The 20,076-nt window shown below is 32.0% G+C and overlaps 3 protein-coding genes and 1 pseudogene across 4 annotated transcripts; 2 read left to right on the top strand and 2 right to left on the bottom strand.

Annotated features, from left to right (window-relative positions):
- Positions 1-592: 592 nt before the first annotated feature.
- Positions 593-3,188, top strand: LOC140981037 (thermospermine synthase ACAULIS5-like; annotated as a pseudogene).
- Positions 3,189-7,079: 3,891 nt separating this feature from the next.
- On the top strand, positions 7,080-9,781 carry LOC140981140 (uncharacterized protein C24B11.05-like). 2 transcript variants are annotated; one of them, XM_073447426.1, is made up of 8 exons: positions 7,084-7,321; positions 7,494-7,559; positions 7,673-7,770; positions 7,858-7,895; positions 8,198-8,285; positions 8,363-8,572; positions 8,673-8,738; positions 9,462-9,781. In XM_073447426.1, the coding sequence occupies exons 1-8, from the start codon at positions 7,261-7,263 to the stop codon at positions 9,603-9,605; spliced, it is 771 nt and encodes a 256-aa protein (XP_073303527.1). In that variant the 5' UTR covers positions 7,084-7,260; the 3' UTR covers positions 9,606-9,781. The 2 variants fall into 2 exon arrangements, with proteins under 2 accessions (XP_073303528.1, XP_073303527.1); XM_073447427.1 differs by lacking the exon at positions 8,673-8,738 and having other exon boundaries at positions 7,080-7,321.
- Positions 9,782-14,558: 4,777 nt separating this feature from the next.
- Positions 14,559-15,344, bottom strand: LOC140981717 (photosystem I reaction center subunit II, chloroplastic-like). The gene has a single exon (XM_073448128.1). It carries the CDS (start codon positions 15,285-15,287, stop codon positions 14,676-14,678), a length of 612 nt encoding a protein of 203 aa, XP_073304229.1. The 5' UTR covers positions 15,288-15,344; the 3' UTR covers positions 14,559-14,675.
- Positions 15,345-16,195: 851 nt separating this feature from the next.
- LOC140980541 (linoleate 9S-lipoxygenase 5-like) lies at positions 16,196-20,070 on the bottom strand. The gene is made up of 9 exons (XM_073446420.1): positions 19,710-20,070; positions 19,257-19,549; positions 18,930-19,170; positions 18,505-18,843; positions 18,341-18,426; positions 18,141-18,248; positions 17,751-18,058; positions 17,146-17,409; positions 16,196-17,031 (listed from the first exon to the last, which is right to left on the bottom strand). Exons 1-9 carry the CDS (start codon positions 19,951-19,953, stop codon positions 16,263-16,265), a joined length of 2,652 nt encoding a protein of 883 aa, XP_073302521.1. The 5' UTR covers positions 19,954-20,070; the 3' UTR covers positions 16,196-16,262.
- Positions 20,071-20,076: the final 6 nt, after the last annotated feature.

Genomic DNA, 20,076 nt, shown 5'->3' with positions numbered 1-20,076 from the left:
CCGATATAAAATTTGAAATTTTCGTTGTATACCGAAATATCAAAAAATATATAATATTTTTAAATAATAAATTTAATTTTTTTAAAAAAATATAATGTATTTATTCGGCATAAAACAGTATAAACCGATACCGTATCGAATTATCGTTATATCGTAATATTTCGGTATAATCGATATATTTTCGGTACAATATCAATATAAATATTTTAATATCTCGATTTTCAATACTACGATATAAATTTTTGAATAAAATATGATACCGTATACTACCTCTGTACAATATGGTTTTATTACCTTCATTGATCGTGCCCACTTCATCCACATGCCACAATCAATATAACTCCCATCCAAGTGTTGAATTTTGATTCGTACTTGGACATTTTCCAGCAATAATCATAATAATGGCTTTGATTATTCACGTATATTTATCGTACGAGTAACGGGCAAACCTATACTAGGAAATCAAACTTGTAAGAAACATATTCACTTTTATTGTATTACACCTTTTTTCTTGGATATTATTTACGAAAATCCATGAAGATTTTGGTGCATGTTTTGCTTCTTTCCAGCAATCACTTCACTCATTCCTATACAATTATACAGTATATGCTTTAATACCAAACTCAAATCATGCCACTGTTCATACAATAATATTAAAATATTGGTAATAAAATTGTGAAATTTTTAGTTTCATCCTTCTCCATATAATATATAACCCCTCGACCTTCTACCTCTTCATCCCAAGCCTCATTTGCAATCAAATCCTCTCCCCTTCTTCCCCTCTCAATCTCTCTCTTTCTCTTTCTCGTTGTATACATATACACACACACACACACACACACATATATATTGTAAGAAAAAGATTAATCAAGAAATTTAAGGTAAGAAAAATGGGTGATTTCTCTATATCTAATGGATTGAGCAATGAAGGTTGCATGAATGTTAATGGGAATGCGATGAGAAAGAGTTGTTGGTATGAAGAAGAGATTGAAGAAAATTTGAGGTGGTGCTTTGCACTCAAGAGGTAATTTTAATTACATAATTTTGAAATATTCTTAATATTTAATTTCAGTTCGGTCGAATATAATTTTTGTTTTTGAGAAAATATATATAAAATTTTGATTCTGTAAATTTTCCAGAGACAATTTTAATGCTATAGTACATATATTAAATTTTAATTAAATGCATTAAAATCGTGTATAAAACTAGAGTGGGGAAGAAATATTTTGGGAAAAAATTTAAATAATTGTTGTGTGGAAGTAAAAGTGAGAAAGCTTCATTAGTACAACTGTTCCTATGATTTTGTCCATGAAAAGTTGGGACAAGTGAAGATCAAAATGAGGAGGAAAAAATAATTTTATGTCTAATAATTGATTAATTAAGTACACTAACTGCATAATTAATTAATATTTTCTGAACTTTTTTTTTCCTGAGTGCAGTATTTTGCATACAGGAGCCTCGCAGTACCAGGACATTCAACTCTTGGATACCAAGCCCTTCGGAAAGGTGCAATATTTAGACAAATTACACAACTCTAAGAATTTTCCAAATTTCATAACAAATGCAAAAAAAAAAAAAACATTAAAAATTTAAAGTTATACACTCAATTTTTATTTTTTATTTTTAAAAAAAATCAAATTATTTCTGATGATTTAAATTTGCAGGCTCTAGTTCTTGATGGGAAGCTTCAAAGTGCAGAGATAGATGAGTTCATATACCATGAATCTCTTGTCCATCCCCCACTTTTGCATCACACAAAGTATAAATTAATTAATCTCTCAAATCTCATATTGAAATAAAATTATTTTTTTTTATGTATATTTGATCAAATAATTCCCTTTAAAAGTACTCAATTTTGTTAATTATTTTAGTCCAAAAACCNATGATTAAATTTTGTAAAATAAATTTGTGGGCTCATCTTATATTTGTAATTAATTAAAAAAAAAAATTGGTGAATGATGCATTTGAGTTCTTTGTAAAAAAGGGCCGAGCTTGAGAGAAGAGATGAGGTTTATGATGTGATCATAGGAGACTTGGCCGATCCAATCGAAGGCGGTCCATGTTACCAGCTCTACACCAAATCCTTCTACGAATTCGTAATCAAACCAAGGCTTAGTAAGGGTGGCATTTTCGTCACACAGGTGCGAACGTGGGCATGAGCATGTCGATTCGAGTATTCGACAATTTATATATATATAGTAAGATAGCTTATAGTTTAGGATAAACTTAAATAATTTTTCAGGCTGGACCAGCTGGAATTTTCAGCCACACAGAAGTATTTTCTTGCATCTTCAACACTTTGAGCAGAGTTTTCAAATGTGAGTGAAATTGGATTTTAAATTTCTTGATCATTATTAATTAGTTTCCTAAACATTTCATTTTCACATTAAATAATTTATTTATTTAATTTGCAGATGTTGTACCTTACTCAGCCCATATTCCTTCCTATGCTGATACTTGGGGATGGGTTATGGTACCATCAATTTTGTTTTGGCTCTTATTTTATCTCTATATAATGCCTTTATGCCATGCATGACTCTATTTAATTCTTGATGATATGGAAGAAAAAAAAATCATGATTAAATTACTAAACACGCAGGCATCTGAATATCCATTCACCCTAACTGCTGATGAATTAGACCTCAGAATCAAGCAGAGAATTCAAGGGGAGTATCGATATCTCGATGGCAAAACGTTCATTTCATCCTCTACCTTGAGCAAAGCTGTCCGAAAATCGTGAGTTTTATCCCTTTTCTCTTGTAGCGTCGTGTTTCGATCCAAGGGTTTTGAAATGAAGTTGAAATACTTTCCATGCTTTTTCGAAACGTAACATTAGTTGATCGGAATCATTTTTGTTTGGCTAAATTTATTTCGAGATCCATGTGACATGCATTCGATCTTACATATCTACGACAGGCTAGACAATGAGACTCATGTCTACACAGAAGGAAATGCGAGGTTTATTTATGGGCATGGGAAACAACAGTGAAGTTCACGAAAACATGAACTCGAAGAAGAAGAAGAAGAAGAAGAAGAAGAAGATGATGATTGTTTAATTACTCTACTTTTCTTGTTGCTAATTATGTGCTTACTTTAAAGAGGAGATGATCGCCTAATATGAATCGAAGCTGTGTTCATTGCTATTTTGCCATTATTCTACTTATATATGATTATTAATATTTTGTGAATTGCTTGTGAGTTTCTCTAAGTCTTTCAACTTAATTTTTTGGGAAAGATATATTTTTTAAAAAAAAAATTTAATTCAAATATGAATCTCACAAATACTGTTAACGAATTTGAAATTATTCTTCAAATGTTTCGATATATTTTATTCTTAAAGGTAAATTATAAAATGAGTATACGAAGTATTCGAGCATTAGAATAAATTCCTAATTGAATTGAAAGGAAAACAAAATATTATATACTAAAAAAATATTTAAGTTTGTATTATCATACACCAATGTTATTTTATGTAATTAATTATTAAAATTAGTTAGTAATAAGTTATTAAAATTATTGATGTAATATAAGGAATATAGTTAATTTTAAATATTTATATAAAATTTTATTATATCAAAAATGATTTTATCATTTGAGATATAACGTTTAAATGAGAATAACAATTTTTTGTTGTTAAATTGACTTTGTTTTATATAGAAATGTTATTAATAAAAAAACAAAAAAATATATCTAAAAATTCATATATTGTTTTGTTTATCAAAATTGTAAATAATAAATAAATATTTTTCAAAAAATCAAAATTTTTGTCATTTATTAGAAAAATAAATTTTTATTACAAATTTTAATTATTTTTTAAAACATGTTAAAAATATAAATATTGAAATTATAATTAAGATAAATAATAATAACTAGTAAAAGATGCATATACGTTGTATGTGTTATTATTATTTTTAATTTGATCAAATAATACTAAACAATTAATTAATACGAAATTATTTTCACTTTAGAAGAGTTGTTCGATTTAAAAGGAAAGTTTTGTTCAGATTTTTTCTATATAAAATATGGAGTGACTTGATGAGGTTTTTATTATGATAAGAAGAGAAATTATGGAATTAAATATTTTGGTGTCATTTAAAGTAGTTACTCTAAAGGTCTCAAACTTAATAATATAATATATATAATATCAATTTACGGACAATCAATATACCAAAATTNATTAAAATTATTGATGTAATAAAACGAATATATTTAATTTTAAATATTTATATAAAATTTTATTATCACAAATGATTATATCATTTGAGATATAATGTTTAAACGAGAATAACAATTTTTTGTCGTTAAATTGACTTTGTTTTATATAGAAATGTTATTAATAAAAAATAAAAAAAATATCTAAAAATTCATATATTATCTTTTTATCAAAATTTTAAATAATAAATAAATATTTTTCAAAAAATCAAAATTTTTGTCAGAAATTTAATTATTTTTTAAATCATGTTAAAAATATATATATTGAAATTATAATTAAGATACATAATAATAACTAGTAAAATATGTATATGTGTTGCATGTGTTATTATTATTTTTAATTTGATCAAATAATATTAAACAATTAACACAAAATTTTTTTCAATTTAGAAGAGTAGTTCGATTTAAAAAAGAAGTTTTGTTTATAATTTTTCTATGTAAAATATAGAGTGACTTAAGGAGGTTTTTGTAATGTAAAAAGAGTAATTGTGGAATTAAATATTTTGGTGTCTTCTAAGGTAGTTACTCCAAGTATCTCAAACTTAATAATATAGTATACATAATATCAATTTACGGACAATCAATATACAAAAATTCACGACGAAACTCTTCTAGAAATTTGGAAAACATATTATTATATAATTTTATTTAATATGATAGGAATGTAGTGATAACTAAATAATTAAAAATAACACAAAAAATTAGAATCATAATCGAAATTAAATGAAACAATATAATCAATACAGACATTTATGTAGTTTCTATTTTCAAGAGACGTCAAATTCAAATTTGAACGATTTTAAAAAAAAATTAAAATACTTAACATTTAATTACGGATTTATTTCCTATTTGTTTTTGAATATTTAACGTGGTAAGTGAATACATTAATATTAATAAATAATTTTTATAGCATTTTTTCGAGAACTTTTAAAATATTGCAAAAACTTTGTTTATATACATTATACTGTCAAATCTGGATGAGATTTTTATTTATCTGTTTACACGAAGTACTTTAAAATTTGAATACTTACTATAAATTCAGTTTTCTCCACTTTAAATGTGATATACAAGTGATCCAAAGATCTGAAAATGCAATCTACCAGGCAGCCAGGCCGACCACGATTTCTGGGAACTGTCGAATCGAATAGGTTCAAAATTGATTGGTGTTCTTACAGGATAAAAAGCCAACAGCATAGATTCGTCGAGTAAAAAATTTTCTTTATCCATCATATAATATTAATTAGTGAATTTCCCGAGGAACTCAAAATATAAATTTATTACAGTATCCTCCAATACCGTTAAACGTCATGGATTCGAAATTAAAGATAAGATGATAATGTATTGAAAATAATCTAATATAAAAATAAAAAATTACTTGTTAATATAATATTTGATTGTATTGATTAAATTTGAGCTGAAATGAAAAATTATTATTTTGATTTTTTAGTAATTAATAAAATAGTAATAATATTATTTATTAAGAGTAATATTGTAATTTAAATTCAATGATTTGGTTATTGTAAGATAAATAGTTAATGATTTGATTGATACAAGATATATAATTAGTAGATATATAAATAATACACAAAATTCTTGTGAGACGATCTCACGGATCAATTTCGTGGGTCGAATATCTGATTTGGCTCATCCATGCTAAGAACATANATACCGTCTCACGGGTGTTTTTATGTAGATTAATAATGTGCAACTTCAAACGGTGTCTTGCCATATTTTATATTACGCAGTAATTTCTATTAAACTAATGATAAAATATAATTTAAAATTGCCGCGACATTATCAAATCGGGTGGAAACTTGTAGGAGACATCAAAGAAAGATCGTGGTCCAAAAGTCAATTCCACGCTTTAAACATGGAAATTTAATTTAATATGTTAGGTAGCAAGCAAAGTACAACGTTTTTGTATATGTCTCTTTTTTAATCTTATGTTGCAATAATCGAGTCTACAAATAAATATACCCAAATTCACGTTAAATTCATGGGATAATGAAATTATAATTTACGGATAATTGCTCTACTACTTGGTTGAAAATATTTTGAATAGTTCTCTTATGAAACGGTCTCACGAATCTTTATATATGAGACTGGTCAATCATATCGATATTCACAATAAAAAGTAATACTCTTAGCATAAAAAGTAATATTTTTTCATGGATGATCCAAATAAGATATATGTTTCACAGAAAATGACCCGTGAGACCGTCTCACACAAGTTTTTGCCAAATATTTAATAACAGAATTATTTTAGATAATTTTTTGTGTGATTTAGTCGTTATCTTATATGGAAGAAAGATCTCACGTAGTTTTTGAATTACTAAAGCTTATCAACATTTTTTCGATCGAACTTGTCGCACAGAGTTTGTGCAAATTAAAGTGATTTGTAGACTAATGCTTTTAATGAGTATGCATAAGGTAGCGACGCGAGTTCCATCATAAAAAAATCTCACATTTAAATCCAAATCTCGAGTTCGAAATTTAATTAGCTGTATTAAACATTGTCATGCACTTGCAATTTGTAAAACATATTTATATTAACTTAACCTTGTCAAATACAATATTTGATTTTCATTATTAGAAGAATATTTATATACTCTTTAATACATATTTATCAAATAACAGTAATGTATTCATTCAATGATGCCTGAATAATATATTCGTATCCCAAAAAATAGTCCTTACAAAAAATATAGCAATTTTAATTAAAGTCGCAAACTTTTTTATTCTATTTTTGTTTTTAATTAAATTGAAAACGATTGGATGACTATGCCAAGCGTGTAGGTCCCACGCAGTGTCACCCAAAATTAAACTCGCCTTCCTTCCTAAGATACTATCCACCATTTTTGCCGGCTCACTCCTTCCTTCCTTCCTTCCCTCCTATAAATAAACTTACTATCCCCTCTGAAAATCCTCTGTGTCTCATCAAACTCTCCATCGCCAATACTCACAGTGCTTTCAATTACAAATACCCAAAACCCATATTCCGAATTCTGTTAAATTTCCCATTTTCAGGAGTAATTTTTCTCCATTTCCATGGATTCTTGCTTGAACTCAGTCCTTGGCTCGGTTTCCCTTTTTGATTGTCTTCTTTTTGGTATATATTTGAACATCTTGCTCAAGTTCATTTGTGATTATTAATCGATGGAAAATGTCGAATGTGACTCTGTTTTTCATGACGCGAAACAGAGAAAAAGTCAAAAAAAAAAATGGATTATAAGTTATTCTCGGAGGAAATTTAAATGTTTGTTTTCTATTTTTGTAACCAGATTTGGATGACACCCTGTATTCTTCCCACACTGGAATTGGAAAAGCTCTGAAACAAAACGTTCAAGGTTTTATAATGTTTTTGGTGTAAACTTCAAAAAATTTATTTCTTTCATGAAAAATAGCTGCAAAAAATATGAATTTTCTTCACTGATTTCATATCTAAATCTGGGTTTTGCAGATTTTCTTGTGGAAAAATGCGGATTCCCAGAATCTGAAGTGGTGAATGTTAACAGAGAGTTCTTCAGAACTTATGGAAGCTCATTGGCTGGCCTCCGAGTATTTAAGCTCAAATTCTTGATGTTGATTTATTGAGTTTTTTCGATTAATCAAATAATTTAATTTTATTTTTCTATTTCTTTGCAGGCTTCAGGTTATGATATTAATCCAGATGAATATCACAGGTAACAAAAGAAATCATTTCTGGAATTGTAATAAATTTGAAATAAACTAGGTTTTATTTTATATATTTTATTATTTATAATTAAATAAAAAATATAATTTTAAATTCATATATTAATTATTTATATATTAGTTATACAAAATAAAATGAATTTTATATTTGACATAAAATACTGTGTGTATAGATAGGTGATGTATTTGAAATAAATGTATGCTGTTATTTTTCTAAAGATTTATCGATCGAAATACAATTTAAAAGTTTATCCGTATTTATATTTTTTTTCTGTTTAATTTGTCTTGTCAGTTACGTACACGGAAGATTGCCATATGATTCGATCAAACCGAACATTCTACTACGCAACATTCTTGAAACGATCAAACTGCGAAAAATGGTGAGTAATCTTTTTTTATAAGCTGTTAAAAATTATTACATAGCAAAATTTAATTAAAACCCGAAAATATTTTGCAGATTTTCACGAATTCGGACAGAGTTCATGCGATGAAAGCTCTGGATCGCTTAGGAATAAGGGATTGCTTCGAAAAGATCATCTGTTTCGAAACGATGAATCCAGATATATTGACATCTAGGCGTCCTGAGGAATTCCCAGTGCTGCTGAAGCCTTCAATTCAAGCTTTCAGGATCGCCATTGATGCGACGGGGATTGAACCACGACGAATGGTATACACACCACCATACGTTCGATATTTTTGTGATGTTTAATGGGATTTTATTCAACTTTTTTCCCTATTAAATTTTATATTTTCTGGTAATTTTTCAGTTGTTTTTTGATGACAATGTGAAGAATGTTGCTGCTGGCAAGGCTATGGGTTTTCGTACTGTTTTGGTGAGTTGATTAGAATTTTTTCCCTTCGATGGATTAAATTTTGCCATGGGGACAAGGGAATGGTTTGGTCATATTGTTTTTTTTTTTAAAAAAAAAAAAGTTAATTCATCAGCTGTGTTCATCTTTATATCCGTCGTTCATGTGACATTTATCTATTGAACGTGATGAAGCATATCAAAATTATACATCCACTATATGAGTGTCGGTGGACAGTAACGGAGCCAGGAATATGGCTCTACCCAAGTTAAAATTTTAAATTCTACAATTTTTTAATATTTTAAATTGATACCCGAGTTAATATCATATTAATCCAAAATTTGCATATAAATTTTTTGAAAACTATTGATGAACAATATATCAAAACTATATATATATATATTATATTGTGTTTGTGACATTACATATAAGTGTTATATATAAAATGTTGATTTGATTTGTTGGATTGGCAAGTGACTTTCTTATAAATAGTGTGTAATGTGATAGAACTTAAAATTAACTGAGGATATTTTAAGCAAGGAAAAAAGATTCACCATCGATACCAAATTAATTACTCTTTTTTAATAGAGAATCGTTTGCATTTTGAAAAAGGGTATTAATGTCCAAATTGTGTGTGTGTGTGTGTGTTTTTAACTTTGAATATTGGAAAATTTCTATATGGACACATTACAAAATCCCATTCTGATTTATTTATTTATTTATTATTTATTATTTATTATTTTATAGGTTGGACAAGCAATAAAGAGCAAAGAAGCGGATTATGCGTTGGAAACAATAACCAATATGGTTCAACTGATTCCTGAAATATGGCAAAAAGAAGAGAGTGACAAAAGGATTGTGCCGACTAGAAACTTGGTAGTGGGGGCATAACAGTCTTTGCACATATGTTGTCTTGTTTCTTTGTACAATTCGTACATATTATATATATAATAATAATAAAAGTTGGCAAGTGTGTATTTTGTCCATGGTGACATTGTGTTTGCACATAAATAACATTCACTTGTAATTGTTTTAACATATGGTAGTCACATGTGTTGTTTGGTTCTTTCGCCTCGTTTCGGGTTTTCCTAGTATTTTAATTTAATTGTACTATATTAGGACGAAAAAACAAACATTGTCTTAAGAAATGGAATTTCACTCGATTACTAAACTTAGTTGTTATATATCTCTTTAGGAAGTTGCGAGTGAATAGAATATGATCAATAGATATATATAGTACAAGAGGTTTTTTTAGATATAAGACAACTCAAGATGGCCAAATGAAAGATCAATTTATGCAATTGATAGCGGGGTGGACGATCCGACATACCTAGGCCGTTTCGACATGTATATCTATATATATGCCTTCAAAAAGCAAAAATAAAAGAAATAAATTTTATAATATTTAAAAAAGTAAAATTAATTTTTCAAAACTTTATATAATCTTAAGTCTAAATACGTGTTTCATGAAAAGGCATACACTTACACTATATAACACCACATTTTTCAGAGTGGGAATCAAATTAAGATAAGCACCGTCACTTTTGTCATCTTTATTACATTATAAAAATCGAATTTGAAGACCATATTTGGTCACAAATATTGTTAATATGTCAATATATTGTTCTAAATTATAATAATAAATTATAAATACATTCTAATTATTTATATTCAGGTGTGAATGATTATTCTTTCTCAAGACATGGCATTCCAAAAACTAAATATTTAAAATCTTGACGTGTTGCTTATTTTGTAGGAAATACATTGTAATTATTTATATATAGGTGTGAATGGTGATTCTTTCTCAAGACATAACATTCCGATTACTAAATATTTAAATCGTGACGTGTTGCTTATTTTTCTAGGAAAATGTGACTCAATATTTTGAGTTAAATATGCATGATTGATAGCAATACCGTGTGATGAGTAACTTTCTAAGAATTTTTCGTGCGTTAAGTCATTGATATTGCTCCATTTGATCTGGTAGGCCGTAGAAAATTATGTCAAATCTTAATAGATAATATTGTCTATGTTGATGATAGAGCAAACGGTAGGGAAGAGTATGACTAACATCTAAAAGAAATGAGATAGCACCAGCAGATAGATATCTACTTCTCCAGACTTATGAGCCTAACAGTCCAACCCATTAACACCGAAATAGATGTATTCTGCGCTACCACGAGTATAAGAAATTAAAGTTGCGTATTGTTTAACAGTTGTTGCTTTTAGCCTAGCCATAAGCACTTGATCTTAACAGTTGATATCAGAGCGAGTGCATGTGTTCAATTATCCTTCTTGGGAGAATGTTGAGTTAAACATGCATGAGTGAAAGTAGTAATCGGATGAGTGATCTTCTGAGAAGTTCTCGTGTGTCAAGCTGTTGATGTTGCGCTGTTTGATCCGGTTGGTTAGATGAACAGTAAAAGAGTGACCCTAGATTTTAACGGTAATATTGTCTCTCCTGGAGACATGGCTGACAGGAAGAAATGGTAAGGATAATCTCTAAAAGATATAAGGCAGCACCACCAGATACACATGCATCTTCTTGGACTCATGAGCTTGACAAGTTGAGTCATTAACATCTAAATATGTACACTCTATACTTTCACAAATATAACAAAATAAAGTGTGTCTTGATAAATATTTATAACTTTTAACTTAATGATAAATGTTTGATCTTATCCTAACATATTTTATTATATGGATAAACGACTTTGAAGTTTTGTGGTCTAATCTCTAATAAATTAGTAGGTGTGAAACCTGCTTTCTAAATTGGATATGTCAGATCTCTATCTCAGATTCTCAATGGTTGTGTCACTTTAATAAAATTAGTTCAATAAGAATATAAATAAGAATATATTTTTATTCAAAATTGACATCTATTTATAATTTAAATTGGACGAACTACAATATGAATAATTATTTTATTTTTATTCAATGTGTAGTTAAAATATAGGATCGAATGCTTATCGTTTTACCAAAAGTTATAGCTGGTAGTAATGGTGCAACTCAAATATTTTAAACTACACAGCAGCTCAAGCACCATGGTTCAATCACTCTACTAAGCTGTAGCAATTATTGTATCCAACAATCTCTCTCCTAATAATTGCATTCATTGCAATCAATGGGAATCGAACCCGTAACCTGGGCTCTGATATCAATTGTAAGATCAAGTTTTTGTCGCTTTACCAAAAACTATAGTTGGTAGTAATTGTGCAAATCAAATCTTTTAAACCGCACAACAATTCAAGTAGTAGAGACAATTATTACACCTAACATAAAATAATATTCAACTAAACAACTAAATAGAAGGGGTATGTAATATGTAGACCCGCTTCGCCATAAATAAAAAAGGAATTATCTCTTAAAAATCCAAATCGGGACGAAAACTTTATCATTCGATTCCAGTTCTTGGAAACAAGAAACCAAAACAAAAATTGAAACATAAGTAATGTGAACCTGTAATCACGATTATGTTATAATATCTGGTTTATGGTCGAGAAGATTTATCTAAATTTTAGACCAAACCGATATTTTTAATTTGATTAAAAAATTACATATTCATAATATTTTGTAATATAATTATTTGATCACTAAATTTAAATGGTTTGACCATCTACGAGTTGTACATAGTTTTTCTCTTACCATTAAATTAAATAACTAAATTTCAATTGGGAGGTTTAGTTTCTATTTTGATGCTCGAGTGTTTCAACACTTTCAATAAAAAAAAAACTAAATTTTTCATAAACTGAAACATAAATATTTATGGTTAAAAAATATACATAATTATATAAAAACCAAAATTATATAGAACTATAAATATAGAACAAAAATTACAATTTTTTTTTCAATTTTATGATATCTAAAAATCTAAATAGATTGTGATCTCTATAATTTAATATAAAAGAATTTGTATTTAAAACCTGTGAAACTCGTCAATACTCTTTTTTTAAACATAAAAACTTTTGTAAGATGGCCTATAGGTCAATTTTGTTATAAAAATCTCTTATTTGGATGGCNTTAAAACCTGTGAAACTCGTCAATACTCTTTTTTTAAACATAAAAAATTTTGTAAGATGACCTATAGGTCAATTTTGTTATAAAAATCTCTTATTTGGATGGTCCATGAAAAAATATTATTTTTTATGTCAAAAATATTATTTATTATTGTAAATATGAGTATGACGGTAAGACCTACTATTCTTTAAAGGAGAAATTGGTGAAAAATCACCAATCAAAATATTTCTTTGGGTTCACTCCCTACCCACAAAATTGTGGTACTATGTCATACAAAATGTGGTACACTTCATGTGGAAATGTGGTACTAAAAAAGTACCCAGGGACTGAATACAAAAAAAATCGACGGCTGAGCACTGAAGTCCAGTTTCCCGTTCTTTTTTAAACTAGTGGCGTTTGTACGTTTTGCGTGCACATATGTGATAATTTTTTGTGTTATTTTTAATTTAATAATTTTATAATAATATTTATATTAAGAATGACATAATAATTTAAAAATTCAGAAGTTTGAATAAAGATAAAGAAAATATTTTAGTATTCTAAAATTTTTGGAAAATGGATATCAAGGTGATAAAGAAATACATAAATTTTCAAATATATGTTTTCCTAATGTTTTTTATTCAATGAACATAGAATAATTTTATAATTTTAAAAGTGTATTGTTGATATTTTAAAAAATTCACCATGACACACGCGATGTATGATTAAATTTTTTATGTTAAATAATATTTTGTGTGAATTTTTAGATATTAAATTAAAATATAAATGTCACAAAATATTTTTATAATAGTTTTATATTAAAGTTGATATAATCATTTTGAAATTAAAAAACATAGATAAACATAACTGATTGTTGATAAAATGAAATATGTTTTACGCCAGGATTCATGAAGAGTAGACTTGTCCTATATCAGACCGCAACTACTGTCACTCTGCCGGGATCACGGATCTGTCTAGTTCACTTCAAATGAGAAAACCTTCTATTAGGACAAATGTAATCAGAATATCTCCACACTGGTATGATATTGTCCACTTTGGGTTTTAACCCTCATAGTTTTGATTTTGGAACCACCCAAAAGGCCTCATACCAATGAAGATATCATTCCATCTATATTAACCCATGATCTTTCTTTCGATCTTCCGATGTGGGACTTTGGTTGCATCCACACCTTCAATAGTAGGCTCATATAGATAAGGGAAGATCAAGGGACAAATCGTGGATAATGGGATAATGGGGGGACCACTCATAATTTGTGAAGAAAAACGAACTCATCCGTAATTATGTTTGCTTCCTACATTGTTTGAATTTTTAGTATTTAGATTATTTAAGTTATTACCTAAATTGGACACACCCGTAATCCAGAAAATTTGTGCATAACAGTATGATTTTCAAGCTTGGCATGGAAAATGAGATCTAGTCATGGTTTGCCAGAATCTGGCGCGAAATCTGACAACGGGGGCGACGACGGTCATGTTGGGTTAGGGTGTTTGGTTATCTGGAGGCATAGTAGATCTTCAGTTCTCAAATCGCCTGGCATTGTGCCCCAGACTAGTTCTGAAGACGGAGACTCTAGCTTCCGGTTCAAACAGCTGCAACCGAATATTTCGCTGGCGACAAAAGATATGGCCAAAATTTACACGAACGATCTGCTCAAGAACATCTAGATTATAAAGTAAAGTTGGAATCATCACAATATATAACATTTGGAGTGCAATAGGAATGAGTTCATGAAAGATTGTGTTAGCTCATTTTTTTGTATCGAAGTTATAAATGAGAAATATTACTTGTCGAAGCATATAATCATAATTCACAACAAAGAAAGACAGTAAATTTAATATAGTCCATGTTGATCGATCTTCAAGAAGAGCCACACACAAGTACAGGAGAACAAAAACTTAATCGATTTCAATTCACATGATTACAAATGGCAGATATTTCAGAGCTCACAAGTCAAACACTTGCTTCCCAGTGAATTTGACCTCAAACTGGCTAATGTTCTTCCCAATGGGTCTCATGTTCAGCCCGACTCCGGAACGACCCGGGTTCACCTTCTCCGGGTAGACCCCATCCTTCGGGTGCAAATACTGCACCTCACCGTTGGGGAACACCCTGTAAAACTGGTACTTGATCTTGTACTTGGATCTCAGATTTGTCCCCAGCGCCAAACACTGCTCCTTACGAGCCAGTTTCAGCAGGTTCGGGCCCTGTCGCATGATGGCGGCGCCGCCAGTCGGCATTTCAAATATCTGTTCCTTTGGGGAATCCCAGGTAATGACGTAGAATTCCTCCACCTGGGCTTTGCGAAGGAGCCCACCGGTGCTGCCGCCGAAGATGGGAGACGGCGTGTTGGGGTCTAGCGTTGGTGGGGTGAAGCCCGCCGGAGCTTCCTCAACCATAGCCTTGATGGGACCGTTTGACACGGAGGAGGCGCCCTTCACAGGCTTAGGAATGGAAAATTGTGCGAGCGACTGTTTCCATGGCGCCACAACACGGTCGGTGGACTTGGCGGCGGATAGGGCGGGGGTTAAGAGGGAAGTTTGGGTTGCCATAGCCATGGAGCTTGTTGAAATTGAGAGGATTTCGATAGTAAAATTATTGTGTGTTGGAAACGGGCGGAATATTGATAAGAAAAGAAGAATGTGTGGAGGGAGATTTCAGTATAGGATAAGCAGGATATGGCGAGACCAATTAGAACGTGTAATTTAGATACGCACTACCCATTACTTAAGCAGGTAAAAACATTTTTTTAATCAACGACGGATCATGTGCATGGAGATATATTTTTTGATCAAATGATGATTAAATAGATATGAGACGGTCTCACGAATCTTTATCTGTGAGACGGGTCAATTATACCGATATTCACAATAAAAAATAATACTCTTAGCATAAAAAGTAATACTTTTTCATGGATGACCCAAATAAGAGATACGTCTCACAAAATACGACCCGTGAGACCGTCTCACATAAGTTTTGTCATGATTTATTATTANATATTTTCAATTTATAATACAAATTTTTATAATAAATAAACATTTAAAAAAATTAAAAAATAAAATAAAAAAAAATTGACCCCTGCGCCAAATTGGCGCAAGGGTCTCCCCTGCGCCAAATTTGGCGCAGGGGAAGAGGGGCTGCGCTATTTTGGTGAAATAGCGCAGCCCCATTGGAGCTTGAAAGCTGCGCCGCGTTGGAGTTGCTCTTAGAGTGCATCTTATGTGTTCAATTTTAATGTGATATTTGTACATTCAAAAATATTGTGTCCTCTTAATCTATGGTTACATTAATTAGATATTCAATATATATTTAATTGATCGAGTAATTGTTATATGATCCAAAATGTAATAACGTGACAGATGAGTCTATGACATATGGAAAGTGGCATATTTCACAATTTCATGCGGAAAACTATTATCCTTTATTTCCTCACTATATCACAGACGCAGTATTTAAAACTTTCCAATTTATTGAAAAGACGCCACAAAACACTCTACAATAAATCCCACGTACTCAGCCAGCACCACGAGACTTCAAATTGAAATACTGTTTGGAATCCCTCTAACAGCAAGCCCACTGAGGCCACTCTCCCCGGATGTGTTCGGATACAACAATGTGTAAGGCATTTTAATCGGACCGGTTCGATTCCTGAACCTTGTATCTTTGTTCCTTTTAATAATGTTAACTTCAATTCTCCCCAATGCGGCCCCGAATCGCTCAAACGCATCTAATGCTCCTTTATCTGCCGTCCAATTGGGGGTGTCCCTCTGCCCGAGATACACTTCATCTGTGGAATGCCTGGATAATATTTCGATCAAAGAAACACCAAGAAGTGTTTGGAATTGGGCTGTTATCGTTTTCAAGAATGCCAGGTCTGGGTTCTTCTCGAGCTCGGTATACTCAGGTGTATCTGGTTTAGGCAAGAAACGCCGGCTTACCGTGGGGCGGTTCGGAAGGAAGCCAGCATAGGGATACTGTCCAAAATTTACAGCAGCGTGAAGAGCAGAAGCAATCCACATGATTGTTGTGCATGCTTGAATGAGATCATCTTGTGTCTCCATTTTAGACCACCAGGTCTCGTGTTTTAAGTCTCCATGTCCCTCTGTACGAATCTCATACCACCAGGATTGAAGCTCGGTGTCACTTTTTATCGTATCGTCTGTGGGATAATAGAAACAACAGTATTCTTTGACCCATGCTTCAATTGCAAACCAGATTTCTAAGCCATCAACAGCAAATGGATAGTCCTCAATAACAAGCTTTAGGCCGTTCGGTTGGCTCGAATCTTCAACTGCCATTCCTCTGCAATGAAGCAAATAAGATTAAACATTAGCTTTCCTTCAATATGTTTATTCGAGCACTAGATATTGTACTGAAAAGATAGAAATCAAATAAAGATAACTTTTCCTATACAACCTTTTGAGGAGATCTCGAGGGAGTGCTTGCTCTGTGAAGTTCCAGTTTTTGTAAATCTGGGCAGACATTTCGAGAGCATATCTTCCTGGGAAGACGGTTCTTTCAAGTACCCCATCTGCGTTGATGAGAAATTGTCGAGCAAAGGCGTTTATATGCATCGTATCACGAAAATGAGGGGTCAGAAGCTTGTATATTGGGTGAAGCAAACTCAACTGTCTGCTCGTTGCTATTATGAATGGCTCAATCACTGCATGTGTGTTCAACCTGCATTAACAAATCCGACACACTGAGGTAACACACAAAAATTCTTAAATCATGCCAAATCTAACAGTTTTTGCTCATTCACGTACAGCACAAAATACAACAAACACATTCGGGAAATTATCAAACAACTTTATGGAGCATATCCAGTCGAGCACTACATGATCTAAAGAAAACTGCTAGAGGCCGTCTTTGTAAGAATTGCAGTAATATTGGTGCAACTCGGATTTTTTAAGCTATTCAACAACCCGAGTAATACACTTCGATCAAACTGCCTATATGGCTGCTTCCCACTATAGCAATGTTATCCAAGAATCTTTTGCAACAAATGTAAGTATATATACCAGTGGCATACGAGCTGATGGAAGCCTGAATCGTTAACTGCAGCATAAGCCTTGGCCAATTGCCAAAATGACTTCTGAATTCCATCCTCATCACACGGAGTAAACACCACACTGTCAGCCCCATGCTCGTCTCCGTCTTCGTGTGGCAAACTCAGTTCAATAGCCAGTGGCCTCAATGTGCCATCATTTCTAAGCAAAAGAATGGTTCGAGTAGCATATGTCTTTGTAGCGGTTGTATTGATCCTTCGAAGATATGGTATCAGAGCATCATGATGATCTAATATGAACAGCTTATTATTTGCCAAGGCCTGCATTCAAAATTGAAAACTGATAAGAACGATCGTTTGGAGCACAAATACAGAGAAAGTTATGCAGAAAAGGAATATTTACTTCGTCTACGGTGAGTCCGTCCATGTTCTTTTCAACGTCGCCACGAGTTATCTTACTGTTTTGATAGCCATATACAGCGGAGTCTAGCTTGCTAGTCGGTGGAAACTCCTGTGATATTAAAATTTGGCGGCTGAAAATCAAGTATCGACTCGAAAAAAACTAGATTTACATACAAATTACAATTAGTATGTGCCTTATACCGTAAGGCGTTTGATGACAACAGGGTTCACTCCGGCTAGCATTTCTCTTCCAAATTCTTCGTCCGTTCTCCAAGCCGTTTCATCCTCTACATTTATCCAACAAATCCCACTTCAAAACAATGGAAAATACGCCACTTTCTTGCGAAAAGTATTAAAAAATCTACCTTGGATCACGTCAGGAACAGGGAGTTTTAGGAATTGTTCCCCATCTGAACGAAGAAGCTCCCTGAACAACTCCCAGGGAACACATTCCCTGATTTTGCTTAATGAATGACCAGCCGGAAGCTTAATCCCGCCTTCGTATAAGTTGTAAACATCTTGTAATGTATCAAACTCGTTAATAGTTTTATCAAAAATAGCTTTCATCTCAGGGACTATAACCTGACCCAGAGATTTAACCGCATAACCGACGAAATCGGAGAATTTCACATGGCTGAACTGCTCGTCTCGTGGGACGTAAATGTTTAAATTCAGTAGAAACAATCTGCTTTCCGAATTGGGATCTGGAAACACAATTCAACTTACTTCAGTTCTAGATCATGGTTATCAGTAAAAATAGAGAAAAAATTGTACAAATTTTAAAATCAACCTTTCTTATTTGGGGGACGCCCTGTGCGTCCCCTACGAGGATACGGGTTCGCGGCCGATCCACCGAGCACAGGTCGGGCCGAATCTTTTCCTTTTTCGGGAAATCCCAAGTCGTTGTAGTAAGCATAGTCGTAAACTCTGTCCCATGCCTTTAACTCACCCGACCCGTTTCCACGGAGATTTATCAGCTCTTCTTCTCTATACAAACGCAACGGTTCCGGTGTATCACTAGGCCGGTAAGTCTGTAACACGTGAAAAAGATAATTTTTTCTTCAATTCAAAACCTCAAATTCCCATTTCTGGAAACATTTCAAACCTGGAAACTTACCTGGTTCGAGAAGAAGACGCGACTATACTTGTAACGTTTTACAGGAAAAACCCAAGAATTACAGACAAAATGGACTGGACCATAACCCGGAACATCGTCTAGAGTGACGGTCCTCAGGTAAAATTCGCTGTGGTGATGGTTTTGCATAATGAAAGCGCCTGGAACTCCATCGGATTCATCCCAGTTAAATGTCACGTTGAATTCGGCGTCATTTTTGGCAGAAACTGAAGTTATTTTTGTCACCCAGTTCTCGACGTATGCTATTTTTCCCAGTTTCCCTCTTTTTCCATCGGCTGAAAGATTTGAACCAGAAGTTTGTTCAGATTTTTTTTTTTTAAAAAAAAAAGAACAATGGCTAAAACCCTACAAAAACATAGTACCGGTACTTTAAAGAAAAAGGCTTCAAAAACAGCCAAAGTTTCTTGATTTACAAGATGAAATTCAAAATTCTACCCGGATCAAATTTTTCAGCGCTGATAAGCTGCAACGAGACACCTTTCCCGAATACTTCATGGAATCGATCGAGAATAGAAGACCCCACATCAGTTGCATCTAAGACGTTCTTCTTCATCAGAACAAGAGTGCCACGAATCTTAGTAGTCTGCTCAATCTTGGGTGCATCCTTAATCTTCCCACACACAGATCCCAGCAGCTTCTCCAACATCTCTGAAGAATGGCAAGGCGGAAAAACACCCATTTTCAAATTAATATCTATAATTTTCAAGAAAATAAACCAAGAAAACTGCGAAAATGTGAATTAAGTCCCGTGTAGAGGGCGGGGTTTTATATAATCGACGCAGGATTGACCAACTCCAAATGG

Source organism: Primulina huaijiensis, chromosome 7, assembly GCF_012295235.1.
Source record: "Primulina huaijiensis isolate GDHJ02 chromosome 7, ASM1229523v2, whole genome shotgun sequence".
NCBI classification, from domain to species: Eukaryota; Viridiplantae; Streptophyta; class Magnoliopsida; order Lamiales; family Gesneriaceae; genus Primulina; species Primulina huaijiensis.
The sequence above is the reverse complement of the archived record's forward strand: the minus strand, read 5'-3'. Positions and strand labels throughout refer to the sequence as shown.

What these genes read in the sequence shown, in the direction of transcription:
- LOC140981140 (XM_073447426.1), top strand. Translation starts at nt 7,261, where the DNA reads ATGGATTCTTGCTTGAACTCAGTCCTTGGCTCGGTTTCCCTTTTTGAT. An exon ending in CGATCAAACTGCGAAAAATG is followed by an intron (nt 8,286 to 8,362) that starts GTGAGTAATCTT and finishes AATATTTTGCAG; the next exon opens with ATTTTCACGAATTCGGACAG. An exon ending in GGATTGAACCACGACGAATG is followed by an intron (nt 8,573 to 8,672) that starts GTATACACACCA and finishes GTAATTTTTCAG; the next exon opens with TTGTTTTTTGATGACAATGT.
- LOC140980541 (XM_073446420.1), bottom strand. Translation starts at nt 19,953, where the DNA reads ATGGGTGTTTTTCCGCCTTGCCATTCTTCAGAGATGTTGGAGAAGCTG. An exon ending in GCGTCTTCTTCTCGAACCAG is followed by an intron (nt 19,171 to 19,256) that starts GTAAGTTTCCAG and finishes CACGTGTTACAG; the next exon opens with ACTTACCGGCCTAGTGATAC. An exon ending in CCTCGAGATCTCCTCAAAAG is followed by an intron (nt 17,032 to 17,145) that starts GTTGTATAGGAA and finishes GCTTCATTGCAG; the next exon opens with AGGAATGGCAGTTGAAGATT.
- LOC140981717 (XM_073448128.1), bottom strand. Translation starts at nt 15,287, where the DNA reads ATGGCTATGGCAACCCAAACTTCCCTCTTAACCCCCGCCCTATCCGCC.